Below are 22208 nucleotides of genomic sequence, written 5' to 3' on the forward strand. Positions count from 1 at the left end.
GAAAAAGGATGGTGTCCGAAGGGCAGTGGGAGGTACATGCTTCCAGTTATGGAATGAATAAGTCACGAGGATGAAAGGGAAAGCAGAGGGAATACAGTCAGTGATACTATAATAGCTCTGTATGGACAGATGTTAGCTGCACTTAGAGTGAGCACAGCATAACACACAAACTTGTTGAATCAGCAGTCTGAACACCTGAAATTAATGCAACGTCATGTGTCCATGTGTCAATGTGTCACCTTAAGAAAGTCAATGTGTCAACTCTACTTCAATTCAACTCTACTTTCAAAGAAAAGAAAAAAGAAAAGAAAAAAAAGAAAAGAAAAAGAATAGAGTCTAGAAGCCAACTAGCATCAGAAGGCATACAAAATTCTGCTAGGAAAAAAGTTACTGAAAAGCTTTTCCTCAATTATCTTCTCTGTTTACAAAATGCTGGTGATGTTATTACATGGGATAATTTTGTATCTTCTGCATAAGACAGCAGATATGCAGAAACGCTCAGGAGTTTTTTTTTGTTTTTTTTTTTTTTTTTTTTGAGCCTCAGGCCTTAATGAGTTTGATCTGCCTTTGTTTTGCTTGCTGAACAATTCCTGAACTCATAATTAACAAAAGCGCACACAGGATTGAATAAACGTTGAGAAGTGGGAAGTAGGTGAGGAAGATTCATGGGATGATTGTAGACGATGTGACACAGATGAATCTGGTCCGTTTAAGAACTACACGCACAACACATTGTTTCCCCTTCAGTTACATATTCAGAAAGCAATCACAGCGCAGAAGCAAGGAGCAGACTTACCTAGGGCAAGCAGAGAGAGAGTGGCCCTTTCTCATGGGTCTTCTTCAGCCCAAACCAAACTCCAGGAATTACAAGTTTTACAATTGCCTTGTCTTCGACTTACATGAAATGCTCAAAGGAGATAGAGTGACAACTCTTATCTGTTACAAATATGTCTTGAAAAATATGGAAAACTGGACATACCCAAAGCCAGCAGTTGCTTATAGAGAAAGTGGTTTGTTTGCTGGGATTTGTTACAGAAAGAACAAGCCCGTAGATCTTGGTGACTCTACACAATGTTGCTCAAAAGATACTCCTGCTTTGCACTCCAAGAGTGATGCACAGTTAGCTTGGATGGGATGTAACTGAAATGCAGATAAACGCAGACAGAGTTCATGGTTTTACCCTGAAAAAAATTACATGGCTTCATTGCCATATTTCTATACCTAGGTTTTAAGAACTCAAGGGGAGGGTTTTGAGTAATTTTCTGAACTGGTTTTGTATTTATACTATCATTTTTTGAAAAAAAATCTTTTCTTTTCTTTTCTTTTCTTTTTTTTTTTAAACCTCTCTCTGCCCTGCTTTTCTCTGAACTGTCTCTTTACTTATGTTGTTTTAAAAAGACTGTCCCGGGGCCAACTCTCCCATTAGGACCGTGTATGCAAAAGCTAATTGAGAAAGACTAGATTCTCTTTGGTTTGATAGCTCCTAATGTTTTGGTAAGTCCAGCCAGCCATCTGCAGCTACAAACTCCCTGCTGAGTTGCTGGCCGAGATACAAAGAAAGGAAAAACAGCGAAGAAACCACCCTGTGATGTGAGCCCGGAGTTTTCTGGCAGCCTGGCTGAATGAGGACCATAATCCTTTTCGGAAATAATTCTAAAACGGAACTATTCGCAATAAACATGAAATTAAAAGCATGATGTAGTAGTGATCCAAAAGGAATGTGAATTCTTCTCCAGGACATGCAGAGACCTGTGGACGAACTATTTCTAGATTCTTGCTCCAGCTTTCCTGAGAGTAAGTTAATCTCTAAAATTGTGGTTGTTTTGCATATAAAACCATAACTTATGACTTCAGATAAGGAATGCCAAACATTTGGATGGGGACTAGTAAATGCAGTAAATTATTAGTTGTTTTGATTTTCCAAATCATCCAAGTATTTTATATTGTATAGCTAAAAACAAAAAACCTTAGTTGAACTAAGTGTTGTGTTTTTTTTTTTCCATTTTCACCCCATGACTAAAGCATAGTATATATTATCTAAAAGGGTATTGGGCGAATTGAAAGGAATATAACTTTATGTTGCCTCTTTGCAAGTTATGATGATAGGCTGTTTCCCAAGTGGTTAGAATTACATATTCTTTTTTGTTTGTTTTTACTTTTACTGCCAGAGGATTTGTAAGCACTGGGGGTAGGGAGCAGGAGGGTAGGGGGGGGCCACATGATTTTCTGAGTTTTAAACTGTTTTAATTGGCTTGAGAATATTTTCATCAAGAAAATGTAGGACAATATTTTTATTGACCTTGTTCATCATACTACGTCTTTGATCTAACTTGTTGTGCAATGTGTTTATTCTCTGAATATGAGGAAATCTATCAGGCGGGGCGTGACTGGCTTTTTATAGCCACATTATTATTTCTAGATCACACGACTTACTATTCAGAGGAATTTAAGATAGTTAGATGTTTTGTGCTCCTCTGGTGAATAGTAATTCCTGCCCACCCCCCACCCCGTATTTACATCAGGATGTGTAGTGGGAAAAAAAAAAATCAGTCCTAACAAACAGAAGTAAATAACCATAATTGTGACTGATCATGTTAATTCTGTTGTCATTAGTAATTCTTTCTGGCACATGCATTTCTCCACAGGAAGAAAGGAGAGCAACATATTTAACCCCCTCAGATACCATGGTTTACTAGGGCACTGATTTCTTAATTGGTAATGGTGCAGTTTTGTTTGAGTTGGGGTCTCCAGGCCATCACCGTCTGCTCTGTTAACACCATCATCAGGAACTCAGCAATGAACCTTTGTTCATTTCTGGACAATTTTTGTTCTACAAGGGGGCACCTTGTAAAGGCAACTCTACGCCCTAAAGCCCTCGTCCTTGTCTTCTTGTCTGTCTTCACACTTTCTTTTGTGCTCCTTGTGTTAATTTTCTGTTGCGGCTGCAACAGAGGACCTTGAACTTTATGGCTGAAAACAAAGCAGATTTATCGTCTTACTGTTGGGGACGCGAGAAGTGTGATGTGGGTCTCACTGGATGAAAACCAACGTGCTGGCAGGGCTGCATTGGTTTCTGGAGGATGTGAGGGAGAATTCTGTTTTCTTGTCTTCTACGGTTTGCAGAGGCCGCTGGCGTTCCTCAGCTCCTATCCACCTTCCTCCATCTTCAAAGCCAGCAATGGCTTGAGTCCTTTTAACAACATCTGCACTAACTATCTTTTTTACCTCTCTTTTCCACTTTTCAGGACCCTTGTGATTACATTGGGTCCCCCTAGATAGCCCAGGACAACCTCCCTGACTTAGTTGATGAGCAACCTTACTCCTATTTGCTTCCTTAATTCTTAATACATCATCTAATGTGATACAGTCACAAGTTCCAGGATTAGAACGGGACCATTCTTCTGCCTGCCTTATTCCTCTTCAATTATTCCTTACCTTTCAGATCGAAATGGCAGATGCACAATATTCTCTGCCTTGACTAGGTGACCTTCCCATTTGAGCCACCTCCTGAATACCAGTAGGAACCAGCATATTCATGGCTTTGCTCTGGCCCCATGGATAAGCTCAGCATTAGGCCATGAATGTAGTAGCCAGAAACAACCTTATTAGTAATAGGATGGAAGAGACAATAGCAGTTCTATGGTTTCCATCTCTCTTCAATATGGCACCAAAGAAGGACGCCATGACCCCCAAAACCCAAGTCTTATTGACCAATTGACTTGTGCTCCAAGCTTTGCACTAAAGCTCAAGCCGTTATGCTTGGAACACTTCCTGGATCAATTTCCCTCCTACATGGTTGGGTTCTATTAACTAAGGTTACACCTTCTGTTTTCTTTATCAACTAGGATAACTCATGGGTATTTGTGTTTTATAAGTCTCAGAGTAGTTTTATTATTCTTCCTGATGGGAAAATATTGAGATAGATTTCTTGCAATTCAATTATGGAGCTCATTCTGGAAGATACACTAGTAATTCTTGGACTGCACTAAGATGACCATATAAACAATTACATCATGCTACCACTCCCAGACTGAGGGTTATATCTGAAATCGGCTGCCTTCACTAGGTTTGAAAGAGACCATTTAATGGCTATAAGACATAGAAGACAGCTATGTCCTGAACTGTTGTTGTTATATAGGTTCTCTATACATAATGTCTTCTGCTGATGACTTGGCCTACTTATTGGAAACTGACAGTCTGGCTGATTGGTAGACTTGTGTGTAAGCCTAAAGGGTAGCACTCTCTCCCTGTGAGCTTAAGCCCTTACATGGATTATCCCCAAGGCCAAGGTTGAATTCATAAATAGGAGGCAATGGATGACTCTTCCACTGACAACAGCAGAACACCATGGGGGTCTGCAAATCATCAGTCCTCAATTGCCTCCAGTGATATACTATTAGAGTGAGGTTTTGTTCAAGGAACTCCAAATACAAATTTATCTGATTCATGTGTTCATTGTTTGCTCACTCTTTCCTTAAAAACAGACAGGAGTAACAGACATCATGAATCTGAACATTATTTTAGGTGCTCTTTTCTACTGGCAATAAAATGGGGCCCGCTACTTCGCAAGAATCAAAGTTGTCCGTAATGACACCACACATACCCCTTTACCTAACAGAACTTACCACAATAACTATATTTTTCTGCCCATATTTTTCCAACGAAGAGCGCCTTCACACCACTGGGTCCAACTCTGGCATGTTCTCAGAATCTGGACAGCTTGAGAAGGCACAGAACTTCAAACGTTCTTTCTATTTTACCTCTTTCACTTTTTTTTTTTTTTTTTTTTTGAGAAAATCCAACATGGCTGTAAGGTGAAGAAAAAATTGGTTAAGCTCTTTTTATTCTTGGCATATTAGACTCTTTTCCATTCTACTTCTTACATCCTACCCACACATCCCCTAAGGTTTGATATTTTCCCTCCACATCTTTGCAAATACCCTTTCCAGTGGATGCACCTTGTCTTTCTGCCCACACCTAGATGAGGTGCTTGCCCAGGTATGGAAGCTGCAAGGGTGGTTCTCTTTACACCCATCATGGACTTGTCTTTCTTGAGAATTCAGTTCATCAGTGTCTCCTCGCATATATTGCTTTTTGTTTGTGTCGTGGGAAATGTGGTTTTAATTTTGTTGGGTTATTGTTGTTTCTTACCATTGGTGTAAAGATGTTGCACATTCTTCTATATCTCAGCTGTGGGCTTGAACAGAACAACGATATTGTATTCAAGCAGATTCTCATTACCTCCTTGATACTCCGTAAGGTGGAACTAGATGCCATCCTTCTGCTATGGCCTTTAGCCCTACAGGTCATTTCAAGTGAGAGACTATTGTGTGGTTTTAAGGGATTTCATCATAATTTTAGATTCAATTAATTTTCTCAATCTTCAATTAATATGCCTATTTTGGATAGGGGAGTCGGAAAACTTTTTTGTGCACATTTCTTAATTTGAGGCAACATTTAATAATTTGGCTGATATCTTGTGGGGGAGTATCTGTGGTTTGGATTTAAATCATATTCTAGTTTTATTGCAAATATATATTTCTTCTTATGCCTTCTCAGACAATTCTTTGTATTTGTCCCTTTGGGTAGATTTTTCAAAGGAAATTGGGCAAATCACTTTTTCACTTCCACTTTGAAGATATCAGGCTGATTTTTGTTCCATTATAAACTGTTTACTCATTCCTTCCTGAGCAACCCCACCTCTACCCTTGCAACTTAATTCTAACTTTTCCCTCTGTCCTTTAATTTAAAAAATACCATTCATTTTTTGTCATTGTATTTGGTACTTGGCAAGCCTTTTTAGGAAATATGCGTCTTCCCACTAACTTGAAAAATTAATTTCCATTGGGTTTTTACAAGGTACTTTCTTCAATATATTTTTCTCCTGCTTTTTTCTTCTTTTGGGGTATCTCTTTACCAAATACTTTACTTTTGATCTTACTTTTTTTTCTACTTCATGTATTTTTAATCATGTTTTTAAATGAGTTTCAACTTTCATTGAAAATCTGGCAAGATTACAAAATTTTTCTCTGTAGCATAGATCTTATGTTCTTTATTGACTTCAGTGGGATTTTTAAGTATGTAATTTGCTTTTCATTTTTTCTTTCTTCTTGAATTTTAGTCATTAAATGGAAGATTTGAAAACTTTTCTTCTGTTTATTGTAATAAAGTTTTCTTTGGAAAGATCATATCTTTTCTCTGCCTCTTGAGAGTAATCAATCTTTCCTTATGTTCTAGCATTTGGGGGCTCCTGGTAATGATTGGATGGACCAAGTAGTCTGAGTGGATCCCTCCTTGAGCTTCTTTGGATGCTGGTAGAGTCTCTGATCTTGCCCTAAATGGTGGATTGATCCACACAATCCTTAGACAAATTTCAACAACAACATTGGCACAGTGGTTAAGAGTGAGGTCTCTAGAACTTGGTCATCTAAGTTAAATCTCTGATTCTGCCACCATTAGCTGTTTGGCGAGTCTCTTAGCCTCTGTGTGCCTCATATCCCTCATCTTTTAAATGGGGAGAATAGTAGGATCTATCCCAAAGATTTATTATGAGGATTCAACTAATTGATTTGTTAGTTAACTTGTGCTTTCTTTTGTATGTTTTTAGCCTTCTGGCTCCCTTTCCTACACATGGAATTGGAAACAGCTGTTACGATGTTTCTTTTTGGTTTGATTGCACAATGCTTCCTATTTCAGACCATCACATTTACTTCCTTTACTTTTTTATTTTAAAATAAACAGGTCAGAATGATCAAGAGGCACTTAAGTGTGGGTCAGCAAACATGGGCTCTCCTCTGCAAGAATTTTCTGAAGAAATGGAGGAGGAAGAGAGAGACCTTGTTGGTATGGTTCAGAGTCTACATCGTCTCATATTTAGGAAAGAAAAATGTTTTTGGAGGGGGCACTGCAAATAGTTTATCTTCATTATTTAATGTTTCATATATATTCTATTGTTAACTAACAGGCTGGAAATTTTTTTCAAATTCTGGACTTTGCTATTACTTCAAATGAGAGTCCTTTAAGTATATTATTATTATTTGTCTGACTAGAGACATTCTTTAAATAATCAATATTCAGAAATCCCCTGAAAAATAAATCCATATCTTTGTATTGCAGAAATAATAATTCTTAACATATGAACTCCTTTGAAATTCACGAAAGTATAGTTACAAAAGTTCAGGGTCAAAGTCAAAGAAAGACACAAATTTAATCCAGAATTAATCCAGCAAATAAACCAAAATTAAAACAAACAAACAAACAAACAAAAATTCAAAAGACAAATTGTAGCCCTTCTACACATTTGTGCTAAGGATACAGACTGTATCAATTTGAAAGAAGTAATGGAAATATAAACAAACAGAAGAAGAAAATGACATTTTGAACTTTTGCTTCTATTAAGACAGTACTATTTTCTTCTGATAAGAATGATCAGATGTACTTTGTGTAGAAAAGTAAGTAAATTGAGAAAAATACATTTAAAAAGTTAAAATCACTTATAAAATGCCCATAGTTCAAAGAGTTAGGTATTAACATTGGATCTTATGAACAGTGTGTGTGTGTGTGTGTTTTCTTTCAACAAATATATTTTGAATGCTTGGATTAACAATAAATAAAGCATACAAAAATCAAGCATGGAGTAAAGATTATAAAATATAAATATAAAAGTTGAATTCTATGTTATATAGATGTGTTACTTCCAACTTTTTAACTGTTTTTAATATAAGTATCACAACTGTCAATTGATCTATCTAGATAGAGAACAACACACATCATAAGATCAGATGGTAAACAAGATATTTTAAAGTCCCTGTGTTTAAAATCAAAAGTATGTAATAAGGTCTTTTCTTAACACCAGAATTTAAATGCATTCTGTTGCATTTCCAATTTCAGAATGTTGTCACAACAAAGACTTTTTTTTTTTTTTAAAGATTTTATTTATTTATTTGACAGAGAGATCACAAGTAGGCAGAGAGGCAGGCAGAGGAGAGGAGGAAGCAGGCTCCCTGCTGAGCAGAGAGCCCGATGCGGGGCTCCATCCCAGGACCCTGAGATCATGACCTGAGCCAAAGGCAGCGGCTTTAACCCACTGAGCTGCCCAGGCGCCCCTGACAAAGACTTTTTAAAAATTCTTTTTATGAGCAGTGTTTTGGGACAGTCTTCTTTCACATGTACAGCATCAGCCGATAAAAATAGGACCTCACTTCTGTTTTTGAGAGCTGGAAACCAATTTCATGACATCTAACACTTCTCAATCCATCGACACACAGGTGTCAGCAGGACTGTAAACTACTGAGTAATTCCTGAAGCAATCTAGCCTCTAACGCTCACATTAAAGGATGATAAACTTAGACTCTCAATTATAATTGGAATCAGTGCCACAGCTCTCTTTTGAAGGACAATGCGTGTATTTCAAAATATGCTAATCAAAGGTCAAAAGAAAACAGAAACACTTGGAAACTGGGAGAGAGGAAAAAATGGTCAATGCGACATAACAAAACTACAGGTTTGAAGTTCTTATGGATGATTTCTCTGTGGATGAGCAGCTCTTGATTGGTTTCATTTTTCTCTCATTGCTGTGTAGGAATGGTTTTTCTCATTTCTTCTAGTATTGTTTGCATACCGACTTTCCTCCAATTTACATCAAGTTAATGACTTTCCTCAATTGCCTGCAATGAATCTGGGACGTGTAGATAACTTTAATGACTCTAATTATGTGATTGCATTTGCCCCTGAATCCAAAACAACCCAGGAGATCATGGAAAAAGTGGCTTCAGCCCCATTCATGAAAGGTATGTTCTCTAGCAGTTCTTGACGTTTTCCTGATTTGCAAAACATACACATTTGTTTTGGGATTTTGTATTATCCTCATTATCATCCGTATCAAAATGAGACAGTCTGGTATTATTCAAATGTATGTTATTGAGAAGATTTGGAAATATTGGACAGCACTAGAGCATAATTTTTAATTCTCTTCAAATACATAAAAAACTGAGAGGGAAATTAGACAGTAAAACCAAGAAGTCAGCAGTAGCTACCAACAAAACTAGATAGTAGGGTGTTTCTCCAAACCCCACAATATAAGCGGGGGGTAGGAATCACCAACAGCCACTAAGCCTGTATGACATCTCTCTGGGGTATTGGGAGAACAAAGGGGAGCAGTGGGGTATCTGATGGAGCTGGAAAGAGCCCCCTGAGAGGAAACCAGTACCCCTTGCAAAGCAGAGTAGGCCAATCTTTCTCCCACCCCTCTGTCTTGCAAACCCAGGAATCTCAGTCCTGGAGGAAAGGAGATGCAGAGGTCTGGGACAGGAAATTTTACAGGGTAAAGAATATTGTCAGGGCCCCAGGGTGGTGCAGTGGGTTGAGTGTCAGACTCTTGGTTTGGGTTCAGATCATGATCTCAGGATCTAAATCACGAGATTGAGCCCACATCAGGCTCTATGCTCACCACAGAGTCTGCTTGAGACTTTTGTTCCCTCTGCCCCTCCCCCCACAATCGAGCACATGCACCCCCTCTCTCAAATATTGTCATTCCAGATTGCTAGGAAGCCAGTGATAATGAATAGGTTCTGTTAAAGGGTCTCAATTTGAGGAGACTCCCACTGGTCTAGTTGGCATACTTTGAGCTTCAAGAAGAATAGTAGGTGTGATGATATGAAACTCATCCAAGGTATACATAAAATCCAGGCTTCCACAACGTATTAAAAAAAAAATGCTTTTAGAATATGGTACAGAATCAGTTCTTCTTATGAAAATTTGTATATGAAGAGAAGATACCCATTATTTATCCTATATAAACTATATTAGTGGATGGATAATCAAACAGATGCTGGAAAGTACTATTTTATAAATGTTTCCACTAAAACATAAAAAACAAATGATGGCAATATAATATCACCATTTTAAAACTCCCATTGAATTAATGGATCTAGGCACTGAGTATCCATGGATGCTAATAATATCTCTAAATACCAGATTATCAGAAATCCTGACACTCTGATGAAAGAACATACCACCACCTCTAATCACCAAAGGGATTTGACCAGAGTCTGATTAAGCCTCTGGATGCAGCTGCCAGATTGCAGGATATGCAGAGAATTAGAAGCATATCATATTGCACTGGAAGTACGCATCCATCAGAATCCGGGCTGCAGGGAATTACATGGGCTAAGTAGCCTGGGTTTGGTCAGTAACAGTTATTAATTCTGTTGTATCTTTTAGGTATCTTGAGATGCTATCTTGAGAAAGCATTCTCTAAACTTAATGATTTTATATTGTCTTCAGAGGTTTGGCCACATTGACACCATGGTCACGTGAAAATACATCTTATAATTATATGATATATTTCAACTTTGAATAGGTCTGTGTATTGCTGTGTATTGCTAGGGGCATTCCTGGTGTAATAGTGGTATTGATATTATCCCAAATTCAATGCTTTAAATCATTGGTTTAAAGTTTATTTAGAAAGACATGTTATATTTGTGATAAAAGTGATTGCCCCATATCTCTTATTTTATCCAGAATTTTAGACACTCTGCCACAGTATGGGTCTCTTATTTAGGATCAGACCTGCCTTTAGTGAATAAAGAGGTTTAACATTAAATAACTGTAACATAATTGAATATGGTCTGCTGTCATTGGACCACGTAAAAATCTTCCATATTAGCTACTTCTTTCTTTCACATTCCAGGAAGAAGGATCATGGGGTGGCCAGATGAGAAAAGCATGGATGATTTGGATTTAAACTACTCTATAGATGCAGTAAAAGTCATCTTTAATAATACATTCTCATATCATCTGAAGTTTGTCTGGAGTGGGAGAATCCCCAAGATGAAGGAACACAGAGACCATTCAGGTAATTTTCCTACTAGAAGGATTTTTGGTTTTTGGTTTTTGGTTTTTTTGCTATTATGTTATTAGCCGCTAGAAGACACATGCGATCTCTGAAGCCTACACAACCATATGCTGGATGTTCTCTTAATTTCTGAATATAAATGCGATTTATTCTTACTTAAATAAAGCCGGTGTTCTTAAGTATATTGTTTTATTAAGAAATAATATTTGCTCTTATTCCTATGCTACCACTAAATATAACCTGAAGGAAAGATTCTTGCTCATTGATTCTCAGACATTTAAAAAAAATGTAGTGCTGGGATGCCTGGGTGGCTCAGTGGTTAAAGCCTCTGCCTTCAGCTCAGGTCATGATCTCAGGGTCCTGGGATCAAGCCCCGCATCGGGCTCTCTGCTCAGCAAGGAGCCTGCTTCCCCATCTCTCTCTGCCTGCCTCCCTGCCTACTTGTGATCTCTCTCTCTATCAAATAAATAAATAAAATCTTTTTAAAAAATGAAAAATTTTAAAATGTAGTGCTTTCATGGCAAAAAGAACAGAAGAGCAAAGCTCAAAAAAAAAAAGCATTCTTGGCTAACTGAGAGAATGATAAGATTGAATGCAAATTATTGATAACATTAATAAATCAATTCTGGTATATTCTTCTTGGGTATGTTCTTCCAAACTCACTGGAGAAGTCCTACCATACACTGTATTATTGTGGGTTTGTAGTGTCTTTTGGAACATTTGAAGTTTTGATTTTTCCTATAACCAAGATCATCCCATCCCATCATAAATGGTTGTGTTCTTCTTTTACTGTAGCTCATTGTCAAGTAATGGATGAAAAAATCACATGTGAAGGTTCCATGTTCTGGAAGAAAGGTTTTATAGCTTTTCAAGCTGCCATTAATGCTGCTATTATAGAAGTGAGTATTGAGTTAAAGAAAAGTAACTGCATTGTATATTGCATTTTGATGCACGATGCTATAATGGATTGCCCTACCTTAGCATTTACTTAATTGAGTCACTGAATTTATTTGGCACAATACAGAGAACAACTGCTATAGGTAAGCCATTATGCTAAGCACTGAGGATCAAGAAATCAGTAGAACACAGGTACTTTTCTCCAGGGATCCTGGATATTGAGGGGACAAATATATGGACATGAAGTTACATTAAAAGTTTAGGGTCTATCATGGAATCACACATGCTGTGCAAGGCAAACAATGAAGCAGAACATACTCTAATGAGAAATATCGGGGAAGATGACTAACGGAAGTGACATTTCAGTTGCACCTTCAAGCACAAGTAAAATTTTGTGCAGGGAAGATGGTAAATAAGAAAGGTCTAAGGAGTCAGCCAGAACTTGAAGTGTTTCAGGAGCTACAAGGGGTCATATAGATTTATATGAACATATATATTTAAGTCTGGAATGCCCATAATTTGTTATAACTGAGAGAAAATACATGAGGGATAATACATGGTGGAATAACAATGTGTTCCTTGATACCTTCCCTTAGATCACAACAAATCATTCAGTGATGGAAGAGCTGATGTCAATCACTGGTATAAACATGAAGATATTACCTTTTGTTGCCCAAGCAGGAGTTGCAACTGATTTTTTCATATTCTTCTGCATTATTTCTTTTTCCACATTCATTTACTATGTATCAGTCAATGTTACACAAGAAAGACAATACATGAAGTCATTGATGATGATGATGGGCCTTCGAGAGTCATCCTTCTGGTAAGTTACATGGCCACAATCTATGATGCAACATGGATAAACACAACAAGCTAGCTGGTTGGACTCCCTAAGCCTATGAAGTATGATACTTAAACTTGATTCTTTCCTAAAGAAGTACATTGTAAATGAATGGAATAGATTCAATTAAGCATGGTAAATAAAGCTTTTCAAACCTCTTTAAATTAAAGGAAGCCTGATCCCAGAGGTGTCTACTGATACCCAAGTCATTAAGAAATAAAAATGATGACTCTCAGTCACTAATTGCTAGACATGAGTACACCCAAATATGTTAAGAACAAGAGGTTTCTATTGCTCAATGAAGTATACATTTCAGATATTTCATGAGGTCAGGTGGTTAATACTGCCCTCGAATTGAGGGAATTATCACTGATGGTGAAAGTAAAAAAAAAAAAAAAAAAAAAAAAAGCCTGTTATGCTCTTTCAACACAGAACTTCCTTAGTGGAGGACTAACAGTGTGATTAGAACACAAGCTTGGGAGATAGGAAGCCATGGGTCTTCTCCATCTGAGCATTACCACCCCAAACAACCTACTTAATTTCTTAAAACTCTGTTTTCTTTTCTGTAAAACATTGTAATGACAACTATCTCCTACTGACTATGAGTATTAAAGAAGGGAATGTATTTAAAGTGCTTAGCATTGAGCTCAGCAAAAAATTAAGCATTCAATATTAGATGACAGTTGATAGAAATTTGGGAATGGTCATAGTCTGAGAAGACAGTAGATGTAAGTTAAGAAACCAAGGAGTGATGAATGCCTGGGTGGCTCAGTCGGTTAAATGTCTGCCTTCGGCTCAGGACATGATCCCAAGGTCCTGGGATTGAGCCCCACATCAGTCTCTCTACTCAGCTAGGAACCTACTTCTCTCTCTCCTGCTCCCCCTGCTTGTGCTCTCTCTCTCTCTCTCTCTCTCTCTCTCTGTGTGTGTCAAATAAACAAATAAATAAATAAATAAAATCTAGAAAGAAAGAACAAATGAATGAACAACAACAAAAAGAAACCAAGGAGTGAATCTTTAACTAGCAACAAGAAAAACTTAATGAATTTAGTGAAGGGCTGTATTTGAGATATAGAATAGTAAAAGTATGAGTTCTGGACTGAAAAAGTCATAATTTGAATTCGGTTTCTTTACACACTGATGTTATTCTCACTGATAAACAAGATTTGTAGAATCTACAGAATAGTTCTGGACATATGAAATGTAGTTTTTAAAAGGATGTTAGGGGGGGTCCAGGATGGCAGAAGAGTAGGAGATCTTAATTTCATGTGGTATCAGGAATTCAGCTAGAATAGCTTTCAAACCATTCTGAACACTTGCAAACTCAGCTGGAGATCTAAGGAAAGAATTGTTGCAAAACTACAAATAGAAAAGTGACCACTTTCTGCAAGACAGAATGACAAGATGGAAAAACTCACTTCAAAAAAACCCAAAAACCAAAAAAACAAACAAATGAACAAACAAACAAAAAAACAAGAGGCAGTACTGACTGCCAGAGACCTAATCAGTATGGACATAAGTAAGATGTCAGAAATAGAGTTCAGAATAATAATTATAAAGATACTAGCTGGGCTTAAAAAAAAAAAAAAAAGCACAGAAGGCACTAGAAAATCCCTGTCTGAAGAAATAAAAGAACTAAAATTCTAATCAAACCAAAATAAAAAAGGCTATTAATGAGATGCAATAAAAAATGGAAGCTCTGGGATGCCTGGGTGGCTCAGTTGGTTAAGTGGCTGCCTTTGGCTCAGGTCATGATCCCAGCATCCTGGGATCGAGTCCCACATCAGGCTCTTTCTCAGCAGTGAGCCTGCTTCTCCTTTTGCCTCTGCCTGCCACTCTGTCTGCCTGTGCTCTCTCTCTCTCTGACAAATAAATAAATAAAATCTTTTAAAAAAAAATGGAAGCTCTAACTGCTAGGATAAATGAGGCAGAAGAGAGAATTAGTGATATAAAAGACAATATGATGGAGAAAAAAGAAACTGAGGAAAAAGAGAGATCAACTACTACTAGATCACAAGGGGAGAATTTGAGAGATAAGTGATACCATAAAGCAAAATAATATTAGAATAATTGGGATCCCAGAAAAGGGGGACAGGAGGCATATTGGAGCAAATTAAAGAAGAGAGTTTCCTTAATCCTGGGAAGGAATCAGACATTCAAGTCCAGGAGGCACAGAAAAACCCACTCAACAATCAGTTAAAATAGGTCAACACCTTAATATATAATAGCGAAACTTGCAAATCGCAGAGACAGAGAGAAAATCCTGAAAGCAGCTCAGGAAAAGAGGTCCTTAACCTACAAAGGTAGAAATATTAACCAATGTGTGCGGAGTTATCCACAGAGACCTGGCAAGCCAGAAAGGAATGACATCATATAATCAGAGTGCTAAATGGGAGAAATATGCAGCCAAGAGTAGTTTATCAAGTTAGAATATCATTCAAAATAGAAGAGACAACCTAAAAGAATTTTGAACACTAAATCAGTCCTGTAAGAAATATTAAAAGGGATCCTTTAGGAGAAGAGAGGGGCCAAAAGTAACATAGACCAGAAAGGAACAGAGAAAGTATATAGAAATTGTGACTTTACAGGTAATATAATGACATTAAATTTATATCTTTCATTAATTGCTCTAAATGTAAATGAGCTAAACATCCCAACCAAAAGACACAGGTATCAGATTAGATAAAAAAGCAAAACCCAACGATATGCTGTCTGCAAGAGATTTATTTCAGACCTGAAGATACCTCCAGATTGAGAGTAAGGGGATGGAAAACCATTTATCATGCTAATGGACACCAAAAGAAAGCTGGGGTGGCAAACCTTATATCAGACAAATTAGATTTTAAACCAAAGACTGTAATAAGAGATAAGGAAGGATACTATATCAAAATTGAAGGTTCTATCCAACAAGAAGTTCTAACAAATTATAAATATTTATGTCCCTAACATGGGAACAGCCAATTATATAAAGCAGTTAATAACAAAATTAAAGAAACACATCAATAATAATACAAAAGTAATAGGGGACTTTAACATTTCCCTCACTGCAATGGACAGATCATCTAAGCAGAAGATCAATAAGGAAACAAGAGCTTTGAATAACACACTGGACCAGATGGACTTCATAGATATATTAGGAGCATTCCATTCTAAAGCTACAGAATTCACATTCTTCTCAAGTGCACATGGACCATCCTCCAGAATGATCACATACTGGGTGTACAAATCAGCTCTCAATTAGTACCAAAAGATTAGGATCATTCCCTGCTTGCTTTTGGACCACAATGCTTTGAAACTGGAACTCAATCACAAGAGGAAATTTCGAAAGAACTCAAATTCATGGAAGCTGAAGAGCATCCTTCTAAAGAATGAATAGGTCAACCAGGAAATTAAAGAAGAATTTTAAAAAATCATGGAAACAAATGAAAATGAAAACACAACAGTTCAAAATCTTTGGGATGTAGCAAAGTCAGTCATAAGAGGAAAGTGTGTAGCAATACAAGGCTTTCTCAAAAAACAAGAAAGGTCTCAAATACACAACCTAACCTTACATCTAAAAGAGTAAGAAAGAACAGCAAATAAACCCTAAAACTAGCAGAAGATAATTAATAAAGATTAGGGCAGAATTGGGACACCTGAGTGGCTCTATCAATTAAGCATCTGCCTTTGCCTCAGGTCATGATTCAGGGTCCTGGGATCTAACTCCATATCAGGCTCCCTGCTCAGTAGAGTCTGTTTCTCCCTTTTTCTCTCCCTCTACATCTCTGCTGCTCATGCTCTCTCTCGCTCTCTCAAAAAAAGGGGGGGAAAAAAAGGATTAGAGCAGAAATCAATGAAATATAAATCAAAAGAACAGTAGAACGAATCAACAAATCTAGGAGCTGATTCTTTGAAAGAATTAATAAGACTTTAATAACACTGATAAGCCCATGGCCAGACTTACCAAAAAGAAAAAAGATTCAAATAAAATAATGAATGAAAGAAGAAAGATAAAAACCAATATCAAAGAAATACAAACAATTATAAGAACATATCACAAGCAAGTATATGCCAACAAATTATGCAATCTGGAAGAAATGGGTGCATTCTTAGAAACATACAAACTACCAAAACTGAAACAGGAAGAAATAGAAAACCTGAACAGATCCATAACTGGCAAGGAAATTGAAGCAGTAATCAAAAATCTCCCAACAAAAGAGTCCAGGCCAGGTGGCTTCCCAGCAGAATTCTACTAGACTTTTACAGAAAAATTAATACTTATTCTTCTGAAGCTGTTTTAAGAAATAGAAATGGAAGGAAAACTTCCAAACTCTTACTACGAAAGCCAGCATTATATTGATCCCAAAACCTGACAAAGACCCAACCAAAAAGGAGAATTACAGACCAATATCTCTGATGAACATGGATTCAAAAATTCTCACCAAATATTAGCCAATAGGATCCAACAATATATTAAAAGGATTATTCACCACAACCAAATGGGATTTATTCCTGGGTTGCAAGGGTGGTTCAATGTCCACAAACAAATCAATGTGATACACTATATTAATAAAAGAGAGGACAAGAACCATATGACCTTCTCTATAGGTGCAGAAAAAGCATTTGATGAAATTCAGCATCATTTCTTGTTTAAAACCTTCATAGTATAGGCATAAAGGGAACATATCATAAAAGCCATATATGAAACACCCACAGCAAATATTACTTTTAATGAGGAAAAACTGAGAGCTTTTCTCCAAGGTCAGGAACATAGCAGGGATGTCCACTATCACCACTGTTTTCAACATAGTACTATAAGTGCTAGCCTCAGCAATCAGACAACAAAAGGAAATAAAAGGCACCCAAAATGGCAAACAAGTCAGACTTTCACTCTTCACAGATGAAAGTGGAAAACCCAAAAGACTCCACCCCAAAATTGCTAGAACTCACACAGGAATTCAGCAAAGTGGCAGGATATAAAATCAATGCACAGAAATCAGTTGCATTTCTTCACACCAACCACAATACAGAAGAAAGAGAAATTAAGTAGTCAATCCAATTCACAATCACACCCAAAACCATAAGATAACTGGGAATAAACCTAACCAAAGAGGCAAAGGATCTGTACTCAGAAACCTATAGAACATTCAGAAAAGAAACTGAAGAAGACACAAAGAAATGGAAAAATGTTCCATGCTCATGAATTGGAAGAACAAATATTGTTAAAATGCCTATGCTACCTAGAGCATCTATACATTCAATGCAATCAAAACACCATCAACTTTTTGACAGAGCTTGAATAAATAATCTTAAAATTTGTATAGAATCAGAAAAGACTCGAAATAGCCCAAGGAATGTTGAAAAGGAAAATCAAGGCTGGTAGCATCACAACCCCAGACTTCAAGCTCTATGACGAAGCTGTAATCATTAAGACAGTATGGTACTGGCATAAAAATGGACACATAGATCAATGGAACAGAACAGAGAACCCAGAAATGGATCCTCAACTCTATGGTCAACTGATCTTCAACAAAACAGTAAAGGATACCTAATGGAAAAATGACAATCTCTTCAACAAATGGTGTTGGGAAAATTAGACGGCCACATGCAGAAGAATGAAAGTGGATCATTTTCTTACATCATTCACAAAAATAGACTCAAAGTGGGTGAAAGACCTAAATGTGAGAAAGGAATCCATCAAAATCATAGAGAAGAACACAGGCAGCAACCTCTGTGACCTCAGCTGCAGCAACTTCTTGCTGGACACGTCTCTGAAGGCAAAGGAAACAAAGGCAAAAATGAACTATTGGGACTTTATCAAGATAAAAAGCTTTTGCACAGCAAAGGAAGTAGTCAACAACAGAATGGGAGAAGATATTTGCAATGTCTTATTAGATAAAGGGCTAGGGTGCCTGGGTGGCTCAGTGGGTTAAAGCCTCTGCCTTCAGCTCAGGTCATGATGTCAGGGTCCTGGGATCGAGTCTGGCATCAGGCTCTCTGCTCAGCAGGGAGCCTGCTTCTTCCTCTCTCTCTGCCTGCCTCTCTGCCTGTGATCTCTGTCAAATAAAATTAAAAAATATTTTAAAAAAAGATAAAAGGTTAATATCCAAAATCTATGAAGAACTTATCAAACTCAACACCCAAAGAACAGATAATCCAATCAAGAAATGGGCATAAGACATGAGGAGATGTTTCTCCCAGGAGGACATACAAATGGCCAATAGACACATGAATAAATGCTCAATATCACTCAGCATCAGGGAAATATAAATCAAAACCACAATGAGATACCACCTTACACCAGTCAGAATGGCTAATATTAACAAGTCAGGAAATAACAGATGCTGGTGAGGATGTGGAGAAAGGGGAACCCTTCTGCACTGTTGGTGGGAATGCAAGCTTGTGCAGCCACTCTGGAAAACAGTATGGAGGTTCCTCAAAAAGTTGAAACTAGAGCTACCCTATGACCCACCAATGGCACTATTGAGTATTTATCCCAAAGGTACAAACGTAGTGATCCAAAGGGACACCTGCACTCTAATGTTTATAGCAACAATGTCCATAGAACCCAAACTATAGAAAGAGCCCAGATGTCTATCGACAGATGAATGGCTAAGGAATATGTGGTATATATATAATGGAATACTACTCAGCCATCAAAAATTTGAAATCTTGCCACTTGCAATGATGTGGATGGAACTAGAGAGTATTTTGCTAAGTGAAATTAGTCAAACAGAGAAAGACAATTATCATACATTCTTACTCAGATGTGGAATTTAAGAAACAAAACAGGATCAAAAGAGAAGAGGGGGAAAAGTAAAATAAGATGAAATCAGAGAAGGCAACAAATCATAAAAGACTCTTGGTCATAGGAAACAAACAGGGTTGCTGGAGAGGAAGAGATGGAGGGATGGGGTCACTGGGGGATGGGCATTAAGGAAGGCACATGATATAATGAGCAGCGGGTGTTATATAAGACTGATGAATAACTGACCTCTGTCTCTCAAATAACACATTATATCTTAGTTGAATTTAAATTTAAAATTTTTTAATTAAAAAAAAGAATATTAGGTACTGTTCAGTTGAGTAGGAAGACCCCACATATTTAATACTGCCATTTTAAACCAATTTTTTTTTTTCCTTCAGAAATGTTCAATTAACTCAGTGCAAAAGTGAAGAAAATGGATTGCTGGTTTGGTCTAGAACGGGAGTTTTTTCTTTTGTATTAAAATTCTGGAATTCAATACTGAAGAAAAATTTGCTCACTATACATTTTTTAAAAAGAAATCTAGGGGTGCCTGGGTGGCTCAGGGGGTTGAGCCTCTGCCTTCAGTTCAGGTCATGATCACAAGGTCCTGGGATCGAGCCCCGCATCGGGCTCTCTGCTTGGCAGGGAGCCTGCTTCTCCTCCTCTCTCTCTGCCTGCCTCTCTGCCTACTTGTGATCTGTCAAATAAATAAATAAAATCTTTTAAAAAAGAAAAAAATAAATAAAATGAAAAAATTACAGAGAGTCAGAGAAAAGTAAACAATATGATAAAAAGAAGAGAGAAACCAAATAAATCCAATGAAGGAAGGTAAAAAAAAAAAAATCAGGACTTTTCCCCCATAAGAAAAGGCTGTGACATTCTACTGATACTACATATGAGTGAAATTAAGGAATTTATAGGACTCAGAGAGATGAACAACTTCAGATGAACAGATGTGATTGAGCAAAGGGTATCATTACAATTAGGCAAGATTTCCTAAAACGTGATAGCATTTTATACTTTGGAGAAAAGAAAGCTAAGTGTTCATCATGGTCTCATTATAAACCAGTTACCACATTAAACACATAACGTACAACATTTCATTTAATTATCTTATTTTTCAGTAGACATTAAGGAAATTTAGAGAGATCCTGTAGCTACCTCTCAAATCATACCATGATTACAATGTAATCACACCATTACAATGTAGCACAGAAAGCCTGAACCTACATCTGTATGATTAGAAAGCTTGTTATCTTTCCCCTATAAAAAATTTTATTCCTGTTTTTTGTGGCAATGATAGCAAGAAAAACATATCTTTGTATCCATCTATCTTTCTGTATCTCTGTGTTGCAATGCCTACCTGTGTATCTGATCTATACCTAATCTGTATCTAATCATCTCTATAAGGGGTTGGCAAGCTATTTGGACAATCGGCAAGCTAGGAATGGCTTTTATGAAAATGCCTAAAAAATCAAAAGAACAATAATATTTTATGGCACACAAAAATTTATATGAAATTCAAATGTCAGTGTCTATAAATAAATGTTTTATTGGAACGGAGTCCAGTCATTTACATGTTTCCTGTGACTGCAAAGGCAGACTTCAGTAGTTGCAAGAGACCATATGGTCCAAAGAGCCTAAAAGATTTACTGTCTGGCTCAGCAGAGAAAATTTTTGCTGATCCCTGCTTCATCATGTTTTTCCTCCATAGTATTTATACGCTGGAAAGACGTAGTCCAGAATGGATATATAGGTTGTAGATGTCTTCCCAGAAAACCATTCCCAATTATCCTCATTACATGACTCTGCCTATTTCTTTCTTATTTTGCAATTAGTTACCTATTTTACCTGTTTACTTGTTTATTGTCTACCTCCCCCAGTAGCATATGAACTTTGGGGACAGAGAAGTTTTCTAATCTCTTAGATATTATATTCCCTTTTTTTTTTTTTAATAGAGGGTAAGCTTCCCAAGTCATTTGCAGAGTAAATGCATAAATAAAATGATTAAAGTGCCAGCTCTCTGAACTGATGCTTAGTTTCTGTGCTAGGCTCTCCTGGGGTTTGATGTATGCTGGCTTCATCTTTATTGTGGCTACTTTGATGGCTCTTATTACAAAATCTGCCCAAGTTGTGGTCCTAACTGGCTTCATGGCGGTCTTCACCCTCTTTCTCCTCTATGGCCTGTCTTTGGTGAGTTGGTGAATTTAATATCTTTCTCTCTCTCTCAGAGAAAGCCTGCCAGTCATTTCTCACTGATTCTAGTCACACCTCTTCTGTTTCTGTTTGCTGTATGAGAGTATTTGTATGAGACAGTATCTGGGGCGGGGGGAGAGGAATGGATGTTATATATTTTTGTATTATGAAATTTTTTTATTATGCTACTGATGATTCTCAGAGATTTATATACTACCTGAAGTTTTTCTCTCCTCTCAGATAACTTTAGCTTTCCTGATGAGCGTGTTGATAAAGAAACCTTTCCTTACTGGGTTGGTTGTCTTTCTCCTTACTGTCTTTTGGGGGAGTCTGGGATTCACTGCATTGTACAGACATCTTCCTGCATTTTTGGAATGGATCTTATGTCTTCTTAGCCCTTTTGCTTTCACTGCTGGAATGGCCCAGGTAAGAGTGAATATAACTATTTCATGTTTTACAGAACATTAAAAAGTTCTCTCTGAGGAATTCATCCTCTATGTTCTTTTTTTGTTTTGTTTTGTTTTGTTTTACATATGATTGCTTTATTTATTTAAAAAATACCCTTCATTTTTTTTGTATCAGTATTTTATTTTATTTTTGGGGAGAGATTTTTAAAAATTTATTTTCAGCATAACAGTATTCATTATTTTTGCACCACACCCAGTGCTCCATGCAATCCATGCCCTCTCTAT

At 37.1% G+C, this 22208-nt stretch overlaps 1 protein-coding gene across 1 annotated transcript in view; it reads left to right on the forward strand.

Annotated features, from left to right (window-relative positions):
* Positions 1-1504: 1504 nt before the first annotated feature.
* Positions 1505-22208, forward strand: part of ABCA9 (ATP binding cassette subfamily A member 9) — a 64732-nt gene continuing 44028 nt past the window's right edge. Inside the window, exons 1-8 of the mRNA XM_059378412.1 lie at positions 1505-1794; positions 6742-6843; positions 8582-8789; positions 10691-10855; positions 11651-11754; positions 12349-12575; positions 21372-21513; positions 21757-21942. Coding sequence (XP_059234395.1) covers positions 6748-6843; positions 8582-8789; positions 10691-10855; positions 11651-11754; positions 12349-12575; positions 21372-21513; positions 21757-21942 — 1128 coding nt within the window. The 5' untranslated portion in view covers positions 1505-1794; positions 6742-6747. The remainder of the gene's footprint in view (positions 1795-6741; positions 6844-8581; positions 8790-10690; positions 10856-11650; positions 11755-12348; positions 12576-21371; positions 21514-21756; positions 21943-22208) is intronic.

This window comes from Mustela nigripes, chromosome 16 (assembly GCF_022355385.1).
Source record: "Mustela nigripes isolate SB6536 chromosome 16, MUSNIG.SB6536, whole genome shotgun sequence".
Lineage (NCBI taxonomy): Eukaryota > Metazoa > Chordata > Mammalia > Carnivora > Mustelidae > Mustela > Mustela nigripes.